This window comes from Protopterus annectens, chromosome 4.part0 (genome assembly GCF_019279795.1).
Source record: "Protopterus annectens isolate FY-2018-M chromosome 4.part0, PAN1.0, whole genome shotgun sequence".
In the NCBI taxonomy this organism is placed as follows: domain Eukaryota; kingdom Metazoa; phylum Chordata; order Ceratodontiformes; family Protopteridae; genus Protopterus; species Protopterus annectens.
The window spans coordinates 546,295,659-546,315,678 of NC_056733.1; the positions used below are offsets into that span (position 1 = coordinate 546,295,659).

The following is a 20,020-nucleotide window of genomic DNA, read 5'->3' on the forward strand; positions in this document are numbered from 1 at the left end:
TATGTCTGGAATGGTCTGGTGGCTATAGCATGCAGTTTGCATGTCACAATGATGCCCTACACCTGGAATAATCTGGTATCTCTAGCAGGCAGTTTGTATGTCACAATGATGCCCTACACCTGGAATAATCTGGTAGCTCTAGAATACACTTTATATATCATAATGATGCCATATGTCTGAAATAATCTGGTGGCAATAACATGCAGTTTGTATGTCACAATGATGCCCTACCTCTGGAATAATCTGTTAGCTCTTGCATGCAGTTCGTATGTCACAATAATGCCTTACACCTTGAATAATCTGGTGGCTCTACCATGCAGTTTGTATGTCACAATGATGCCCTACACCTGGAATAATCTGATGGCTCTAGTATGCAGTTTGTATGTCACAATGATGCCCTACACCTGGAATAATCTGGTGGCTCTAGCATGAAGTTTGTACGTCAGAATGATGCCCTACACCTGGAATAATCTGGTGGTTCTAGCATGCAGTTTGTATGTCACAATGATTCCATACACTTGGAATAATCTGGTGGCAATAGCATGCAATTTCTATGCCACAATGATGCCCTACATCTGGAATAATCTGGTGGCTGCAGTATGCAATTTGTATGTCGCAATGATGCCATACACCTGGAATAGTCTGGTGGCTCTAGCATGCAGTTTGTATGTCACAATGATGTCATACACCTGGAATAATCTGCTGGCTATAGCATGCAATTTGTATGTTACAATGATGCGATATGCTTGGAATAATCTGGTAACTAGCATGCCATTATAATGTCACAATGATGACCTACACCTGCAATAATCTGATGGCTCTAGCATGCAGTTTGTATGTCACCAATGATGTCATACACCTGGAATAATCTGATGGCTATAGCATGCATTTTGTATGTCACAATGATGCCCTATGCCTGCAATAATCTGGTGCATATAAGAGATAAGTTAAGGGAGTTCATGCCATGCACCAAATCTTCACAAAGCACTCTTTATCCATAACTATGTTATTTATGACCTCCATTATAAGCACAGGCTCTTGTTTCATATCTGTATCTATATATCTTTCTGATACATGTTCACAAAACAAATTGAGTACAGAGTATGTGTGGCTATGTCCTTGCCTACCTCTACCTTTTCAAAGAGCAGTTTTAATTATTTTGCATGACTAATTTAGTTTGGGTATGTTGTTTACAGCTACTCCCAGTGCAACATTAATTATTGCATTTATCATGTGCTCAGAGCTCCACAAGTTCAGAGCTTCTCCATTGTAAGCAATGCCATCTGTGGTATATTAAGATGTGCCACAGGATGTGTTCACTCTAGTATGAGGTTATAACAGTAGCAGTGTAGTGCTTCAGGCAATGTCCAGTATAAATGCTAGCAAGAATGCTACACACTTTTACTACCATTTATGGTTTCCAAATATAAAGATTAAAGCACTCTCAGTGGAATATTTGCCAACACTCTTATTTTACTGAATTATATAATTTATGCCACTATAATTAGGGGCAAGTCAGCCAATTTTATAACTTATTTTTATTACAGATATAATGACTGTGTAAAAAATTATTTTCATAGCTTATAATTTTAGTAAAAAGCATATGAAATAAATCATCCAGATACAAAAATGTAAATTATACTTTTTTGTTGACGCAGTCCATATATTGCTATCTCATAACTGATATGCATCAAAATATTCAAAAATGTTTCTTGTATGAATGTTTATGTTATTTCTTTTTTTTGAGAATGAAAACAAGTAACTGAAAAAAGGATCCATGAAACCCCCTTTGCCTATCACAGATTTTACAGAACTATTGTAATAGTAAGCTAATATGGAGAGCTCAGGCCTGTGCATTCCTTATCATTCCAGCACAAATAAAACATATCAGTCACCACAGCGAAGGTCTCCTTATTTGCAAAGCAGGTTTAAACAATGAGCAGTATTCTACAGAAAGAAGGGGACAACTACTGACAATTGTGATGTGACTGGTTTAGTGGTTAAGGTCTGTAGCTGCCAAGTACAAGATACAAGATTTGATCTTGACCTCTGGCCATGCATGTTCTCCCCATGTCTCTGTGGAGTTCCACCAAAATAAAGTTTGGTGACTGATTCTGAATGGAGTTAAGGGCAGCAGCAGTATGGAGTCTAAATGGAGCCTATCAGAGCAAGAGGTGTGCAGACCAAATACTTCAGGCATAAACTGTGCAATATTCTCTAGCTAGAAGAACATTGATTATAGACTGCACACCGTGTCAGGGTTAGCCACTTGATGCTACAAAAAACTGTCTGTAGGTGATTTGGTCACTTTGATTAATGTTGCCAAAAATGGATACTTGCCAGAGATAAATGGGGTGAGGATCTGGCCTTCTCTGAACTGTGCCAGGGATTCGTGTTATTGGTGGGTGGGATTTGTGTCCTTTGCTGACAAGTTTGTACTTGCCTTAAAGCTCAACAGTCCTGGACCAATAAGTTACTGATTGGCCAGTGTCCAGTTGCTCAGCTTGTGTTAATTGGGATAGCTCTTTTGAGTGAAAGCTGGATGTAAAATTAATCAACCTCACAGATATAAAGTATGGATTATCGCACACATATTGAATATAGGTTTACTGACAGGACAGAGATTTGAAGTGGATGACATGATGGTAGGAAAGAGGCTGGACACCCTCTGTATTCAGGATACAATGTGCAAGGCAGTGCAGGAAAGCTACTTGGTTTGGGATCCAGAGTCTACTACTCAGGGGTAGGACAGACTAAAAATGGTGTGTTAACTGTAGTGAGGGAGAGGCTTCTGAAGACAGTGAGGAGTGTGATGAGAATTAGAGATGGACGCATGGCAGTCCAACTCCAGTCTAAAGATATGGCAGTATTAATAACCTCAGCTTGTGCCCCACAGCAAAGGTGTGATGGCAAGGGAAAGAGTGCATTCAGGCAACAGGTGTAGGACCTAGGTTGCAAGGCCAAGACAAAAAGATAAAAAAGTAGTTATCACACACCATTCATAAGGGATATCATCAACAATCATCTTACCCATCAACAGGGCATTAAACCCAGATTGAAGGCTTACTTCCAGCAGTTATGGATAAAGAAAACTCCACAGAAGTTGTACTGTCCCATGCACTGCCTACAATGAAAGAGGAAGAGGAGCCCACCTAGAAGAAGAAAGAATGGCATTAAGGAAAATGAAGTCACAAAGTCATGGCAGATATGATCAAGAGATTGGGTGAGTTGCAGTAGAAATGACTAGTGATGGTGCTCATACCAATATGGAAAGAAACGCACATCCCAGATGACTGGGCAATAAACATTTTAGTGCCAACGTTCAATAACAAAGGGGATGTTCACAACTTTTGGGCAGTACAGAGGCATCAAACTCCTGTCACACTGCATGAAATTGCTGGAAAGGGTGACAGGTAAATGGAAAGGCAGAGTAGTAGAACGTTAGACGGGGCATCTGCAGTTCAGATTCAAATCAGGATGCGGCACAACCAACCTGATGTTTGCAGTGAGACTGACAATGGAGAAGAAGCTAGAGATGTGATGAAAGAGTCCAACTGGATATTAAAGACTTGGAGAGAGCATATGACAAGGTCCCACAAAAGCTAATTTAGAGAGTCATGTGATGGCTTGAAGTCCTAGAAACATTGGTAGAATTAGTGCAGGCTATGTACAAAGATCCAATGACACAAGTACGAACGGTGTTCAGACTTGTAGAAGTATGTGGTAGTGAGCTCATCTCTAAGTCCACTGCTGTTCATATACTGGTGATGGTACATTAGCAAACAGGTTGGGGAGACATATCAACAAAGCTGCTGTATATGCAGAGGATGTGGCATTACAGACAGACAGACTCTGATTAGGAACTGCAGCAAATGATAGAGGGTTAGACTAGTAAACTGAAGGCACAGCAAACAAAACTGAGTACAGGCAAGGCAGTTGCCATAGCAGCAAAAGAGGGAATTAGAAGAAGCTAACACTTGAGATAGAAAAGAAAATAGTAGAACGGGTTAACAACTTCAAGTATCTGGAAGGGGTGGTTGCAGAGAAGGGAATTCTGAATGAGGAAGTCAAACCTAGATTCAGAAGGGCTGCATTCAACTAGCACAAAGTGTCAGGAATCAATAGGGGAAGAATGCCAAGAAAGTGAAATGTAAGGTGTACAAAACAGTGGTGCAACCAGTAGTTTTGTATGTTAAGGAAACCTGGATGGTGAAGGCAGAGCAGCTGTGGAAGCTAAAGGTGATGGAGATAAAGTACCTAAGACAGGTGGTAGGATGCACACTTTGGAACAGTCGAAGAAATAAGGACATCAGGCAGAAGCCAAAGTAGCATCAATTACAGAGATGATCAAAGAGAACATATTACAGTGCTTCTGGCACATGTGCAGGAGATCTGAAGACAAATTGATGAAAATTTGTGAAAGAGTGGAAAGAGTCAAGAGGAAATGGCATCCCGCAAAGAGATGGCTGGACTGCATTAGTGAGACCTGTATTCAGGTATGATTGTCGAAGAAGGTAGAAGAATGGCACTGAACTGACAGAGGTAGTGACAGCTGAAGTGATACCCTGACCCCCAAGGAGAAAATGGAAAAAGGGAGTTTGATGATGATGGTGAGGTTTAAACAAATATAATAAGGTTATATTTAAATATCTGTTTGGTGGACTTTCTTTACATAATCCAAAGAAGCTTACTATATGAAAGATGTTTGCTAATCTTATTCATATTTGTTTAAACCTACTTTGCAAATAAAGCAACTTTAACATGTTCTGGCATATTTTCTCTTTACTAGATTGTATTATGTAAATACACCAGAATTTATCTGGGAAAACTCCTATTTCTTAACATTCCTTATCATTACCCCAATTTTCCCAAACCCACTTCCAGAATATTCTGGAGATTTGACTGACTCTTTCTTTGTATATTGGAAGACATTACTTAATACACTGGATTAGATGAAAGATGTAAGAACTTCCTATGTTCAATAAAATACCCAAATGAGCTGTGGGGGGGGGGGGGCATTTAATTTGCTAATATGCCTAACTCTGGGCTGCACTGAACTCTGGAATAATTATATTAGCCTGGAATGTTGCCAGTAAAGTTGGTTTTGATAGTTACCATCCACAAGTCATTTGACAAGATGATTTTTGATACTGACCACTGAATAAGTTGTATCTCTTCATGCCTGTCTTCTTAGCTGGCGTATTTCATTGATTAGTGTCAACATCCCTTGGTCCCACATCATTCAAAACATCAGTCTGACTAAAAATCAAGTACTTCTTGAAATTCCGATACATGTTTTTATTGTTATAGAATTTGACCTTTGCCTTCCCTTCTTGTCCTTCTGCTTTGACAATTCATAGTAAGGATAATAGCTAATTAAGACAGCTAACATACTCTGTCCCCAGCTCTGGTTTAGAGGACCCTCTAAAGACTATAGCTGTAGCTATAGGAAATCCTTCTATGTGGCACACCTCATCACTAAGGGCTTTGCACCCAGAAAAAAGGAGGTCATTGTCCCACTGTACTCATCCCTCATTAGACCCATTATAGAATACAATGCCCCGTTTGGTATGTACCTCTCAAGACATCTGCAACAACTGGAAAGGCCACAGAAATACCTCACTAAAAGAATCACAGGCCTAAAGCAGATGCCCTACGCTGACCGCCTTAAAAAACTCCAACTATACTCTGTCGCATATCATCTACTCAGAGGCGATCTTTGCTTAACATGCAAGGCCATGTCAAACCCAGAGCTGTTGGACATGCTACACTTAAAGAAATCCCAATCCCTCAGAGCCACATGCTCCAGGCAGCTAAACCTTGTCATCACAATAAACAAAACATGCTGGAGGGATAGGTTCCTGACCCAAAGACTCCCCAGACTCTGGAATAGATTGCCCATACATGTCAAGCAGAGTGCCTCTTTGGTCCTCTTCAAAAGGAACCTTGACGATTGGATGGGAGAAAGGAAATTCATCCCGGGGATCACGTCACTCGCCCTGCTACACAGGGGTCCAGGGAAGTAAATAGTGTGGGAAGAAATAGCCAGGGAATTGTTATGGCTAGGCTTGTATAGGCCCTAGGGCTGATAGCCTAGTACCAACCTATGAACCTATGCTCTTGTTATCAAAATGGACAGCTTGGATCTACATTAATATGACTATTTTCTATGCACTGTGATTCAGTCTTGGTGTACAAAAGGTGGAATAATAAATACCAGTTTATCTGCTGATATAGAGCCCATACCTGTATCTGCTTCAGGCTTCATAACCTCATGTATTTTAATATTCCCTGTGAGAATTCAGGGCACATCCTGATAGGGTTATATAATATTTAATTTAAAGGAGATTGATGCACTGTTTAGAAGCATTCTTTTTTTATAAATAGATAAAATAATAAAAACTGCCTCAAAAGTAATTCTCTCCTGCCACTCATGGATTAAAACATATGCTTATTTCTCCATGCTGTCTCCTGAAGAATACTTTAATAATTAATTGCACTAAACTTTAAGGTTGGGCACTGCTGACCCTTGTGCCCTTTTGCATGCACTTTGTCCTCTTTTGTACATATATGTCTGGAATTCAGCTGATCAGTGGTCTTTTTTCTGTGGAAGGAAGTTGAAACTTGAAGTAAATGTGCAGCTATGCTCTGCTATTTATGTCTGGGAGTTGGCTGATATGAAAAAGTCAAGGTCACTTTACCTTCAAACCGAATATTAAATCCTCCAGCGGTTCTTGTCTTGTCTGAGGTGAACTCAATGCGAAGTGCAGGCCCGTCACTTATCACACCTTCAAAAGGCACATTGTCAGTTTTCAATGAATCAAACAGTACAGTTGACCTGTTCGTCTTTCCACTGTAAACTTTTACTCTGAGAATGGAAAAGAATAAAAAGCACATCAGTTTTATGGTGGCTTTTATTTCATATATAGCCATATGAAATCAGAAAATGATCATAATGTTTTACATGTTATCTGCTTTGTTGAAAATAATTATTATAAGAATCATAAAACATAGTTAAAAAATCAGGACAGTATCTACTGAACTAAGAGGCCTGGTGTAATCTGTGATTTCATTTTTCAGTCTTATAACCACACCTCTCCGAACACTTAGACAGACAGCAGTGCATACCGCCCTTTCATTTAAACTATAAATATAATTTCTTGTAAGATGATACAAAAGTTATACTTGTAGATTTTCTGCCAAAATAAGTAGGAGGTAAAATTAGTGAAGAAGAATAGTAAGGTAACAGAGAATGAAGTGTATAAGCACCCACCCACACAGACACTTTCTCTCTACCCTCAGTTATTACTGCTGCAGCATACCTTCATTATTTGTCATGTACGGACCATTAAAAAAGTGACATGCAATATGCTTTACTTAACAGAGCTAACTTAATGTCTTATCTGAATTTATGACTAGTAAGATTTATATTAAACAAGGCAATATTTTCTTAATGAACAGAATCCATTTTTGCATTTTATATGAGTCAAATGAATTACACTGTGTGTATTTAATAGAATTGTTACAAGCACATGTATTTTACATTTCGTTCAGTGTTTTAAGTATGATAACTGCAGCCATTGCATCATTGTTCTTTTGATATATAGTTTTGAAAATGTAATATAAGTGCAACCTGCTATTCAAGATTATTTTGTTATCATTAGTTTCTTTAAATGAGGCTATGTGTATGTGTATCTAATGTGTGTTTATATATCTATAGCTTTATATCTTTCTATCTAATTTGATGATTTCTGTGTGTGTTCACTTTTCTCTGTCTGGGTGTATTTATATGTGTGCGTGTGTGTGTGTGTGTGTGTGTGCATATATATATATATATATATATATATATATATATATATGTATATATATATATATATATATATATATATATATATATATATATATATATATGTCTATATATGTATATGGATTCACTTTATATCCTCGAAATACTGAAATGTCGAAATTCAGTATTTCAAAGCTATAAAGTCGAAAATTTAAAACCACAAAAACTCAGAACCGCGAAATTCAAAATCTCGCACACTGGAGATTTTGAATTTTGCGCTTCTACTACACACACGCACACACACACACACTCACACACACACACACACACACACACACACACACACACACACACACACACACACACACACACACACACACACACACACACACACACACACACACACACACACACACACACACACACCTTCCTCCCCACACACAAACACAAGCTCTCTACTACATAAAAGCAGGGGGGCAAGCCACCCTGCACCTCCCACACCCCCCTACTTAAATATTCTCACTCCAAGGTCGCACTACATACAAACACACACAAAGCACCACCACACAAGCTACTTTCTCTTCGCACACACACATCACAGCAACAAAACACACTGACACATACCACATCCCCTACCCAAAACCCTAAACGCACACTTACCTGAATGCATAACCACAGCGAAACCTCAGAAGCACGAAATTCAAAACCTCCGATATTCGAGGTTTTGAATTCCATGCTCCTGAGCTTTCGCTCTTCTCAGGATTTCACTTTATGGGCTCAAAATACTGAATTTCGATATTTCTGTACTTTGAGCTTCTAAAGTGAATCCAAGTATATATATATATATATATACTTATGGTACATAAAGTATGTTTAAAGTTGTACATACAGGGGAGTGTGTTTATTTAATGGATTGAGATTTGATGCACTGTGTCTCTATCATTTTAATGCCAAAGACCTGTATATTTCTGTAGATAAATATACACATACGCAGACTAGAAAACTGCTTAAACAGTTGCTCAACACATGAAGGATTGCTGAACAAATTCATGGTAAATAATTATTTTCCAGTAAAACAGTCCTTAGTACTTTAAACTGTTTGGAAGAAGGTACAGCACGTCTGCATTTTGTAAGTTCATTCAGTACGTACCTACTCTAAGGAAACTGGGTCTTGGAAATCAGCAACATATATCATTTGAGTCAACAGGTACATTTTTGTTAAAATGTGTTGTATTTTAGAAATTGCTGTTTGTTGAACTGTACTGTCCATCTATAAATATGTCCACTGTATGTCTACTAGCAGAAAATTTAGCTCAAACCCCACCCCACCCTGGATATTCCCAGATCACATAGCTGCATCTATACTGCCCCTCAAATCTCCTAAGAACAAGTCTTCAACGTACTATCTAAGGCCAAAAACACTCATTTCATGGGGCTGGATAACATACCAGATTGCCTGATGACCAGCCTGAAACAGGACTTGTCAGACCCTTAGCAGAAGCTATTGTATATCAGCCTCCAAACAAGCTTCATACAGGATGAATGGATGACAGCAACAGTCATCCGCTTATGGAAAGCTGGGGCATTAACAGACCCAGGTAATTATAAACCCATTAGTCTGATCAGCCTCATATGTAAGACTATGGAAAAAATCATTATGGAATTAATAAATAAGGACATAGGCAACCTACATACTCTTAACTCGACCCAGTTCAGATTCATTAAGGGCAGATCCTGCCTACTAAACCTTGTCAACATTTTTGACAAGCTTACTGAAGTAATAGCTAAGGGTAAATCAGTACATATCACATATCTAAACAATGCAAGGGTATTCAACATCTCACATTCGGCCGTCAGAAATAAACTCTTCCAATTAAATATAAATCCCTGTGTAACTTGTTGGATAGCATACTGAATCACAAATAGAACCCAGGAAATGAGGGTGGGGGTCTCTACCTACTCCAAAAGACCTGTCATTAGCAGTGTATGCTAGAGTTCAGTCTTTAAGCCACTCCTCTTTGGCACTTACTTCTCAGAGGTCAAAGCAAATGTTAAGGGTTTATGGCTAACCAGGTTTGCTTGTTGCCATCATAAACTCCCCAGAGGACACCAAAATTCTCCAAGATGCCATTTCCCAAAGAAACACCTGGTTCAAAACCATGAACTAAAACTAAATGCCAAAAAATGTGTAACAGTGTCTTTCAGCAAGCATGACTTCCTTGGTAACTAGCAACTGACAACACACCTATGAAAGTTGATGCCATAGTCAGGGATCTAAAACCTGATGTCAACAACAAACTGTCCTTTGATCACTATGCATCCACTTATTGTAAGGAAGACCTTTTCATAGCATAGCTTACATCTAAAGCACAGATAAAAGCTAGCTATTTTGTTGCTCAGATTCATTCAACATCTTTAAGATAAGGCACAAAAAAAGTCAGTTGTCCCCAATCTGGTTGTCCTTTCCTCATTTAAGAAGCAAACCAGATTTATTTCTTTCACATCTATGATCCTCACTCTTGAGGAGCAAAAAAAAAAAAAATCTGTACTTTTTTTTTCCATAATAAATCTTTATTGTTATATTATTTTCAAACACAAGTAAGAACAAAAATAACATATATTCACAAATCAAACATTAACTAATATCACTAATAACCACACTCTATATACAATATTTACAAGAATGCTTCCATGTAATACATTTAAATATAAAAAAAGCATAAGAGTAAATGCAAGTAATAGACAGTTGATTACTAAATTCTCTCCACACATAAATAATTATTAATATTTCCAAGTTGAAAATACTATGCTAGTATAATATTAAAAATCTGTTCCCAAATTTTTGGATTATTAACATTTTTATTTTGTGGGTTTAACAGTAATTTATGAGCCAATATATGTTTTGTTGCTAGAACTCTAAAGTTCTGCCATGAAGTTTTAGATGGGTCTAACCAATTTGAAGCTATATAAAGCTTCATTAATAGAAAAATATTAATATATGTAATAATTTGTGATTTAGGGATCTCTTTCGGGGGAATATGCAGAATCATACATTTCCATGATAAAAATCTGTACTTTTTAACTATTGCAAACTTCTTCCTGCATTTGTAACAAGCAGCTACTACAGTTTATGCCATACACAATGTGCTTAAGGGCTTCAGTTCTAACAGCAAATGCAGTACCACCATTTCTGAGTGACAGCATTGCACTAAAAAAGATTAGGATCTATTGATCATGCCCCCTACCATTTTGCACCCAGGAAAGCTGCCCACTTCACTTCATCCTAGCTATGCTTCTAATCTTAAGGTACGGCTTCCATCCCCAGGGATGTCAAAATTCCCTTGTACTTGTCTCTCATTAAGCTGATGATTGATCTAATCCCACTTTCAGTATGTACCTATGCAAATACTTGTCACAGCTCAAATGACCACAATGCTTTCTTATTAAAAAAATCAAGTACCTAAATCATAAGAATTATGCATGCCACCTGAAAGCTATGTTCCTCGTCTTGATATTATGCACTCTACTAATGCTCAATAGACCCTGTCTTGTCACACCTTTTGCACGTTTACAGGTTCAGTAGTAGGTAGCATAAACAGCTGATCAAGGGATCTCAATCTCTTTTGCAGCTTAAACAGGACATGTTGGTGACTTACTTATGTTTCACAGAGAAAGCCATTTCTATTGACTTATCTTCCACTCAACATAAAGCAGAGTACTTCTGTTATTCTATTCAAATGTAATTTGGATTACCTATACACAAAATATAACAGTTAAAAACTACCAAGGGAATGCAAAGATAGGCTTCTTCAGATCCTCAAAGATCAATAGCCTAATAAGCACCTGTGAACCTATATAATATATGTGTGAATGATATATGCTTCTGACAGAAGTTCATAGGATGTTTCTATGATATTGACCTGAGGGTCTTTACAAGCCTAGCTGTTAAATCCCAATATAATACTATATTAGACATGTCATCTATGTCCAAGGTTTTTCTAGCAAGGACTACCCATATCCAGGAGAGAAGCTAGGGCAATCCCTGGCAGAAATTTACAGTTTCCCATCCAGTCATCCAGGTTGCAGTTAAACAGGGTCATGGAAGTACTATGGTTGATATGGATTGGAAGCCTATTCCAGAGGAGTGGCAACTTCTGAGGGAAGTATGTGTCTATCTAGCAGGTCCTGTTTATGTCGCAGGCTAGATTGAGGTCCCTGGAATGGGTGACTCTAGTCCCATTTGACTTATGGATGTGCAGCATTTCCATTAGATTTGGGTCAGAGATAGACCTGTAAATCAGACATATGGTAAGTTGCCTCTAAGTAGTCTATACACTACTGAGTACAGTGACAGTGACTTCAATCTGTCAGTATAAGACATGTGCTGGAGACCCTGAGTTTTCTTAGTTAGAAATCTTTGAGGTCTCTCAAGTTGCTGCAGGTGTCTGGTATGGTACATACCAAAGGTAACATTAATAACAGGCCTGATGAGGGATGCATAGAGGGGAGTTATAACCTTGTTTGCTTTTGAGGCAATGCCTTTGCTAATCAGGTGAGCCTTCCTCACCACAGTAAACACATGGTGGTCAAAGTTGAGGTTACAGTCAACTGTGTTCCCAGGTCTCTCACTACTGAATTGATCCTTAGGGTATTATTGTTTATTTTATAACCAGCAGAGGCATTGTTTTCACTGAAGGAAATGATGATTTTTTTTAGCATTTAGTTTAAGACCAAGGCTTTCGCACCAGTCATTGGTCTGTGTAATTTGCAGTCATCTGCAGACTTGGTTAGCCACAGCCCCTCTGTTTTGGCCTAGACTTCTGAGAAGTATATTCCAAACAAGAAGGGGCCCAGCACTGGCACTTGTGGGACCCCACTGGTGACAGATCTGCTGATAGAGGTAAAGTTTCCCATATTGACTGAATGCTGTTGATCTGTGAGCCAGTTTGCAATTCATCTGACAACATAGGGGTTGATATTCAACTGGGTTAGTTTGTCAATGATGCCAGAATGTGGGATACTGTCAAAGGTCTTGGCCAAGTCAAGATAGGCTGTGTGCATGACTTTGCCCTCGTCTATGGCTCTGGTCACATTCTTGAAGAAGTCCACCAGGTTTTGCAGGCATGCCCTGCCCTTGACAAAATTGAACTGAGATAGATCCAGGGTTTGGAGGTTACCTATATTCTTATTTATGAGGTCAATGATGAGTCGTTCCATTACCTTACAGATGAGGCTGGTTAAACTTATGGGTCTGTAGTTACCTGGTTCTGTTGCTGAGCTTTCCTTGTGGAGGGAGGTAACAGTTGCTGTTTTCCATTCAGTGTGGACAAAGCCAGTACTCAGGCTGTGGTTGAATAGAGTGCCTAATGGAGTAGCTAGCTCTTGTTTTAGAACATTAAGAACGCAGCCTGGAATGCCATCTGGTCATATGGCGGCTGTGTTCTTAGCTTGGAGAGAGCATTAATGACTTGCTCTTTGGAGACGCAGGGAGGAGGACATGATGAAGACATGGTTTGCAGTATGCTTGGGATGCTTTTTGTAATTCACACTCTTATTGCATTTGTTTTTGTCTGGTTAAACCTTAGGCCATTATTGTCCTCCTGTCCCATTACATCTTTCATTCTGTTTTTGGGTCCATGATATAGTAATTTTGGCCCTGACAAAACCCATATGATCTAGGTTTGGCTGACAGCATGGGTGCTGTGCAAGCTAGATTGGAGTGGCTGGGAATGAGATAATGTCAACTAATGAAGCACAAGGTGAGAGTTAGACTATAGGAGCACCGTCTGAGAAAGGCCTAGAGGTGAAGCTGTACCACATAGCATTTGGGTGTGGGGTTATACATCTGCCAAGACTACACAGCACTGCAGCTGTACATTGCTGGTGTGGAGCAAAATGCACTCTCATCTAGGTCAGCACAGAGGCTATCAAACTGCATTTTGCAACCAACAGATAGCGGAGGTTTGGTGAATTCAAAAGCCTCTCATTTTAATGAGGTTACAAGATGCTGAGGAAAAGACAAATGAACCTGCAAGAAATGGAGACTTCATGGCTGCAGGTGAGATGTGGAAGATCAAAAAAAATTAAAAGCAAAAAACAAAAAATACTGCCATAGAGTGTTTTTACGAGCTGTGGCTTTAGCGATTCTTGTATTAGTTCATGTTTCAGTGTTGTGGATTCTGTTTCAATCAAATATACAGCTGTACCTATCTTTTTCCTCTAATGTATGCCAACTTTTGTCTGTATGTGTTCTACAGAGTACATCACAGACTAGACTAAGGTGTGCGCCTGCCATGGGCCTTGGCTGTGAGGTGCCACTTTTAGATGTTTTCTATAGGTATGAGCAAATCATCACATTATCGCTGCCAGTCTTAAGATTTTGTATGCAGTCAATTGCTGCCTGCCACATGTATATATAAAGCAAACACACATATAGACACACACACACACACACACACACACACACACACACACACACACACACACACACACACACACACACCCCTACACACCAGGTAGTATAAGTATACCCATCTGTCACCACCTTTCTAGTACATTATGCTGTCAGTTGCACTCCTAGCTCTTTCACCTATGGCTATCCAGTCATAAATTAAGTCCCAAGCTAAACTTATCCCACTCTTGCAAAACACTGGCATACTATCTCTGCAACAGTGATTAGCAACAAAAATAGCTGATGGTTTCCATGGTTTCTTTCACTAAAGATTTAGAAATGTGGTGATGCTTATCTTTTTTTCCTTCTGTTAGGTTTCAAGAAGTTTAATGTTAGTTTTATTTAATTCTCAAACTGAGATTCAGAGACATGACCCGCACTGTGTGTCATGTCAATTTACAAATAAATACAGAGCAAAAGCCAACTCCCATTTCTGCAGTTTGGGTATAAAAGTGATATATTACAGTGTACCAAGCAGGCAGCTGATGCACAGTACATAAACAAATGAGCTACATGGGATGAGCGACAGAGATAACACAGTTCAGAGACATCCATTCCATGGACAAAAAATAACTATTGCAACTGCATTACATTGTGAAAACAAGACTAAAGAAAATGCATTATATTGCAATTACAGATGTGCAGCTGCAGGAGAGGCATCTGTGCTGCTATGACAACATTATGACCCGATTAGTAGTAGAAACTATACCTCTCAAAGGTCCAGATTTTTGCCTCATATTTTTAGTCTGTTTTATACAAAATATATGGTTTTCTGGCAAATACTGAGGAATGAAGCCATTAAATAATGACTGACGTTTGAGTTTCAGAATTCATATCTTTCAGAAAATGTGTGCTTACACAACACCTGTTAATCTAGGAAATCTAAGTTTGTAAGAGCAATATATAAAATACGTCCCTATTTTGGGGCCTTTGTCCCTGCATTATTTTTTGTCTCTGTCGAAATTTCTTGCTCTAAAAGGTTGAAAGGTATGGTAGCAGTGTAGCCACCTTAAGATATGATTCAGCACAAGCTGGCGTACAAAACAAAACACACAAACATACCTACACACACACACACACACACACACACACACACACACACACACACACACACACACACACACACACACACACACACATACACACACGCACACTACCCATAATATGTGCATTTGCATCTAAATCTATATCTAGCAGTTTCTACACACACACACACACACACACACACACACACACACACACACACACACACACACACACACACACACACACACACACACACACACACACACACACACACACACACACACACACACACACACACACACACACACACACACACACTACCTATACTTCTGTATATGTGCATCAATAGCTATATCTAGAAATCTCCACACACACACACACACACACACACACACACACACACACACACACACACACACACACACACACACACAAAAAGCACACCACATTTATCAGGTTTCTGTCATATCCTTATCCAGAGCTACTGATGGTCGTGGAGGACAGCAGTCTCAGATCTGATCAGATATGTACATCTGAACATGTAGTCTTTTATCATCAGTTTGTAGATGATTTATTTTTTATAGTTTTAGGTGATGGTTTTGATTTAAATAGTTTTGTTGAACAGTTAAATGTAAGTACCACTTTTTTGAAATTTGAGATTTGCAAGTATGGTAACAATGTTCATTTTCTGGACATAAATTTAGTTTGGGAGTCTATTAATAAGACATCTATTAGTAAAATACATAAAAAAGATACATTTTCAAATATTTACGTATATTTTAAAAGTGCCAATCCATTTTTTATGAAAAGAAACATTCCATGCGGATAGTTTATTAGGGCATCACATATGGTTAGTGATGATAGGGATTTTATTTCTAGAAGATGATTTTATTAAAAAACTTTTTTTTAGAAAGAGGCTACCCAAAAAGTATTTTGACAGATGTTGCTGTTGAAGTAATTTCAAAAAGGGAGAGTAAGTTTCCACCTATACTTAAGAATGGTTTTATTAGTAAGAACAAAATTGCATCTAGTTCTAAAGATTTGGATAGAAATTATATAAATAGCACACCATGTTGTTGCTTAGATGTAAGTGTAGATAGTAATAATATAAAGAATAAAGTTAAAAATAATTGGAGAATAATTTCGGGCCATGAAGACTTGGTAAAAGGTTTAGGTACAGAACCAAAATTTTTTTAAAAAGAAATGGTAATATTAAAAAGCTTTTAGAACATGTAGATACTAAAATATATCCTTTACATACAGACAAGGCCAATGGAATGTATAAATGTTATAACTGTAATATGTGCAGGTTTATACATGAGGGTGCATATATTTCTTTGCAACATTGCAACATTTAAATAAGACTTTTAAGGTTCTGGGTAGATTTAACTGCACAACTACAGGTATGATATACGTTGCTTTATGTACTGTCTGCCCTGTGTTTTATGTAGGCATGACTACACATAGTTTCACAAACGAACACCACCAAATAAATCAAATGTTACTGGAGTGGCAAAAAACGATGAGAGCAAACAAACTCAAATAGCACCAAAAGATGTAAAGTCCAGTCAAAATAGCGTACAAAACACTTTAATACACGCTTTCATCTCACGACTTCATCAGAATACATTCAAAACTCATTTCATCCTATTTAAATATACCATCAATTAACAAACAATTAAATAACCAATTAAATAATCAATTACCAACCTTATTAAAAACTATTAAATAAAAATCCACTAAAACAGTGCTTAACTACTAAATAAATGCAGTATGTTGTATTTCTTATTTATACCTAGTTTCCTATATTTCAAGAAACATTTTACATTTATTGTTTCATTCAAACCAGGATATTTATCTGAGTTTAACCTGACTTGCCATAGTGTTTCCCTCTGTTCTAAATAATTTTTGAAATCACCAGCCCTACTGTCAGTTTCACATATTTCAAGCACAGAAAATACAAATTTTTTAAAAAATGAACAACTAATTGAGTGTTTATATAAGGCATTTTTGTCATCTTTACATTTTATACTGTATAGATGTTCTTTGATGCGGGTACTTAAACTACGTGTGGTCATTCCCACATAAAAAGCCGGGCATGCTGTGCACATGCCTACATATACTAACCCGCATGAATTACAGTCCGCAAAACCTGGGACTTCAATAATTCTATCACTACTGGCTATAGAAATGCCAGAACCTACAGAAATAAACCGACAGATTTTGCAATTCTGACAACAAAACATGCCTTTTTTATTTATACTAACTTTCCTTGAATTAAAATTATGATATTCTAACATTTTTTTAATATTGTTAGAATTCCTGAATACAAAATGTGGTTTACTACCCAATATTTTCGAAATGTCGTGATTCCCTTGAATAATTCTCCAATTTTTGCCACTCCAGTAACATTTGATTTATTTGGTGGTGTTTGTTTGTGAATTTATTTGTCTACTTTCGTGGTGTGGCATGGCGGAAGCAGTTGAGGAGTCTCTTTTAAATATGTCTATACACCCGACGCCATCGGCTATGGGTGAAAACATTAATACAATTTTTTTAACTACATTGATGGATATTCAGGCATCGTTGAAAATTCTTATCACTAAATCAAATGGACAAGCTAACGTTGGGCGGACGTCGAGTCCTATGACATCATTCCACGAAGATGACACGGTGGTTGACCTGGGAAGTCCTACACCAGAAAGTAACGGACGAGGAGCAAGAAGGAAAGGTCTGCAATTTCCCGTCCGCGGCACAGCAGAAATATGCTGTGAGCAGTTATTGCATGGAAATGACAATCCGTTTCAGAATTTCAGACATACAACAAGTATTAACAGTGTCGGATCGATATCAGCACAACGGGAACAACTGTTGAGATTATTGAAAAGGTATAAATCGCTGCAACTTGAAAACTGTTACTTTTTGAAATGTATGGAGCTTGGCATAGTTCCGAAAGGGTTACGGTTCTTTAAATGCCCTAATGGGGTTAGTTTGGGGAATCCAATGTTTGAGACTTTAGTGACATTTTTCAACGAAGCTGGACTGAATTTTTTGAAGCTATTAAGTGACAATAATAAGCAAAAAATGGAATTATTAAGAACTGAGATTAATAGTATTGAAAGTAATATAAAAAGCAAGTTAACTGTGGAAAATTTTGAATTATTGTTTAACGCCTTGTCACGTGAAGTGAATACACATGCTACAGAAGTGTTTAATCGAAAACATTCTAAACTATTACGTGATATGAATGTATATAAAAATAAGACTGCTTATAATAATTTTGCACCCAATATTAGAGGGAATAATTTCTCTGAGAATCGAAGTGGCAATAATATAGTTAGAAATGGCAAGGTTGGTCAGCGCTCTTTCAGTGAGGTGGCAGGTGCTGCTAATTTGGAAAATAATGGAAACATTCAAAACATAGATAACAGTAATAATGGAAGGAATGTTAACATTATTGAAAATACAGCAAAGGTCAACTTTTCTAATGAAAATAATTCAAGCAATAGTAATATTGAATGTGTTAGTAAACCACAAAGAGTAGGTACAGGTGGGCTTTCACCAGCCATAGGGCAACAAGGACCATGTGTTAAACCAAAAACAGTTAATGAAGCTTTAATGACTAAAAGAAATCAAGGGAACAAGTCAACAGTTCTAACACGTAGTCGTACTTTTTTGGGGTCGAATTCGTCGGGGGACGAGGCATGATGACTGATATTGATTGTTTTAATGTTATTAACTTAACAGAACATGTATTTTCTGGTGAAGAATTAAATTTATTAAAGTATGGCTTTAATTTTGTTCCATATTATAAGGCAAATTACAGTAAAACAGTCATAGATGTTAAGAAATTTGTTAGAAATTTAAATTTAGCATATTTAATGCATGATGTCCCCCAATCAGAAAAAGCATTAATTAAACCATCAAGCTTTGCACCTAGATTACAGCATACTATGGAAGTGTTCGAACAAGTATGTATTGAGGATATTAAAAAAGTGTTGAAAGATAAAAAGAAAAATAATGATAACTTAAATAAAGAAGAAAGAATTGCTTTATAACATCTAAAAACTTTAAGAAATACTTTAAGGTTTATGAAAAGTGATAAAGGGTCCAATATAGTGATCATGGAACAACAAGCATACCATGATAGTATGTTGGAAATTTTGGATAATCAAGAAGAATATGAGAAAGTAAATTTATTTGATATTTATAAAAGATTCAGACTTATTGAATCACACTTGTATGAGGCTCTTATGTCTGGATATATTAGTATAGAATTATACAACTTTTGTTCTGTACAATATCCAAAAATAGGGGTGATTTTTGGAATCCCGAAAATTCATAAAGATTCCAAAAATCCCCCTTTTAGACCTGTGGTGTCAAGTCCCCATTCAAGTACTGAAGGCATTTCCTTAATTATAGATGCTGTTTTAGGATCCATATTACATGAAACCTTATCCTATGTCAAAGACTCATGGTATTTTTTAGAAAAAGTAAATAATTTTGCTAGAAATAAGAGCTTTGACCCCAAAAAACACATTATTTTTACTTTGGATGTCACATCATTGTACACGTGTATTCCACATTATAAGGGAATTGAAGCTGTACGTAGTTATTTAAGTAAAAGAAATTTATTTTCTAATGGTGTAATTTCGACCATTTGTAGCTTTCTAGAAATCATATTAGAAAATAATTATTTCATGTTTGGTAAACAATATTACAGGCAAAGAAAGGGCATTGCCATGGGGTCATCTGCT

The 20,020-nt window shown here is 37.4% G+C and overlaps 1 protein-coding gene across 1 annotated transcript in view; it reads right to left on the reverse strand.

Annotated features, from left to right (window-relative positions):
* The window catches only part of SEZ6L (seizure related 6 homolog like), a 3,056,071-nt gene that overhangs the window by 744,916 nt on the left and 2,291,135 nt on the right, over window positions 1-20,020 (reverse strand). Inside the window, exon 7 of the mRNA XM_044068481.1 lies at window positions 6,702-6,868. Within this exon, the coding sequence (XP_043924416.1) occupies window positions 6,702-6,868 (167 nt within the window). The remainder of the gene's footprint in view (window positions 1-6,701; window positions 6,869-20,020) is intronic.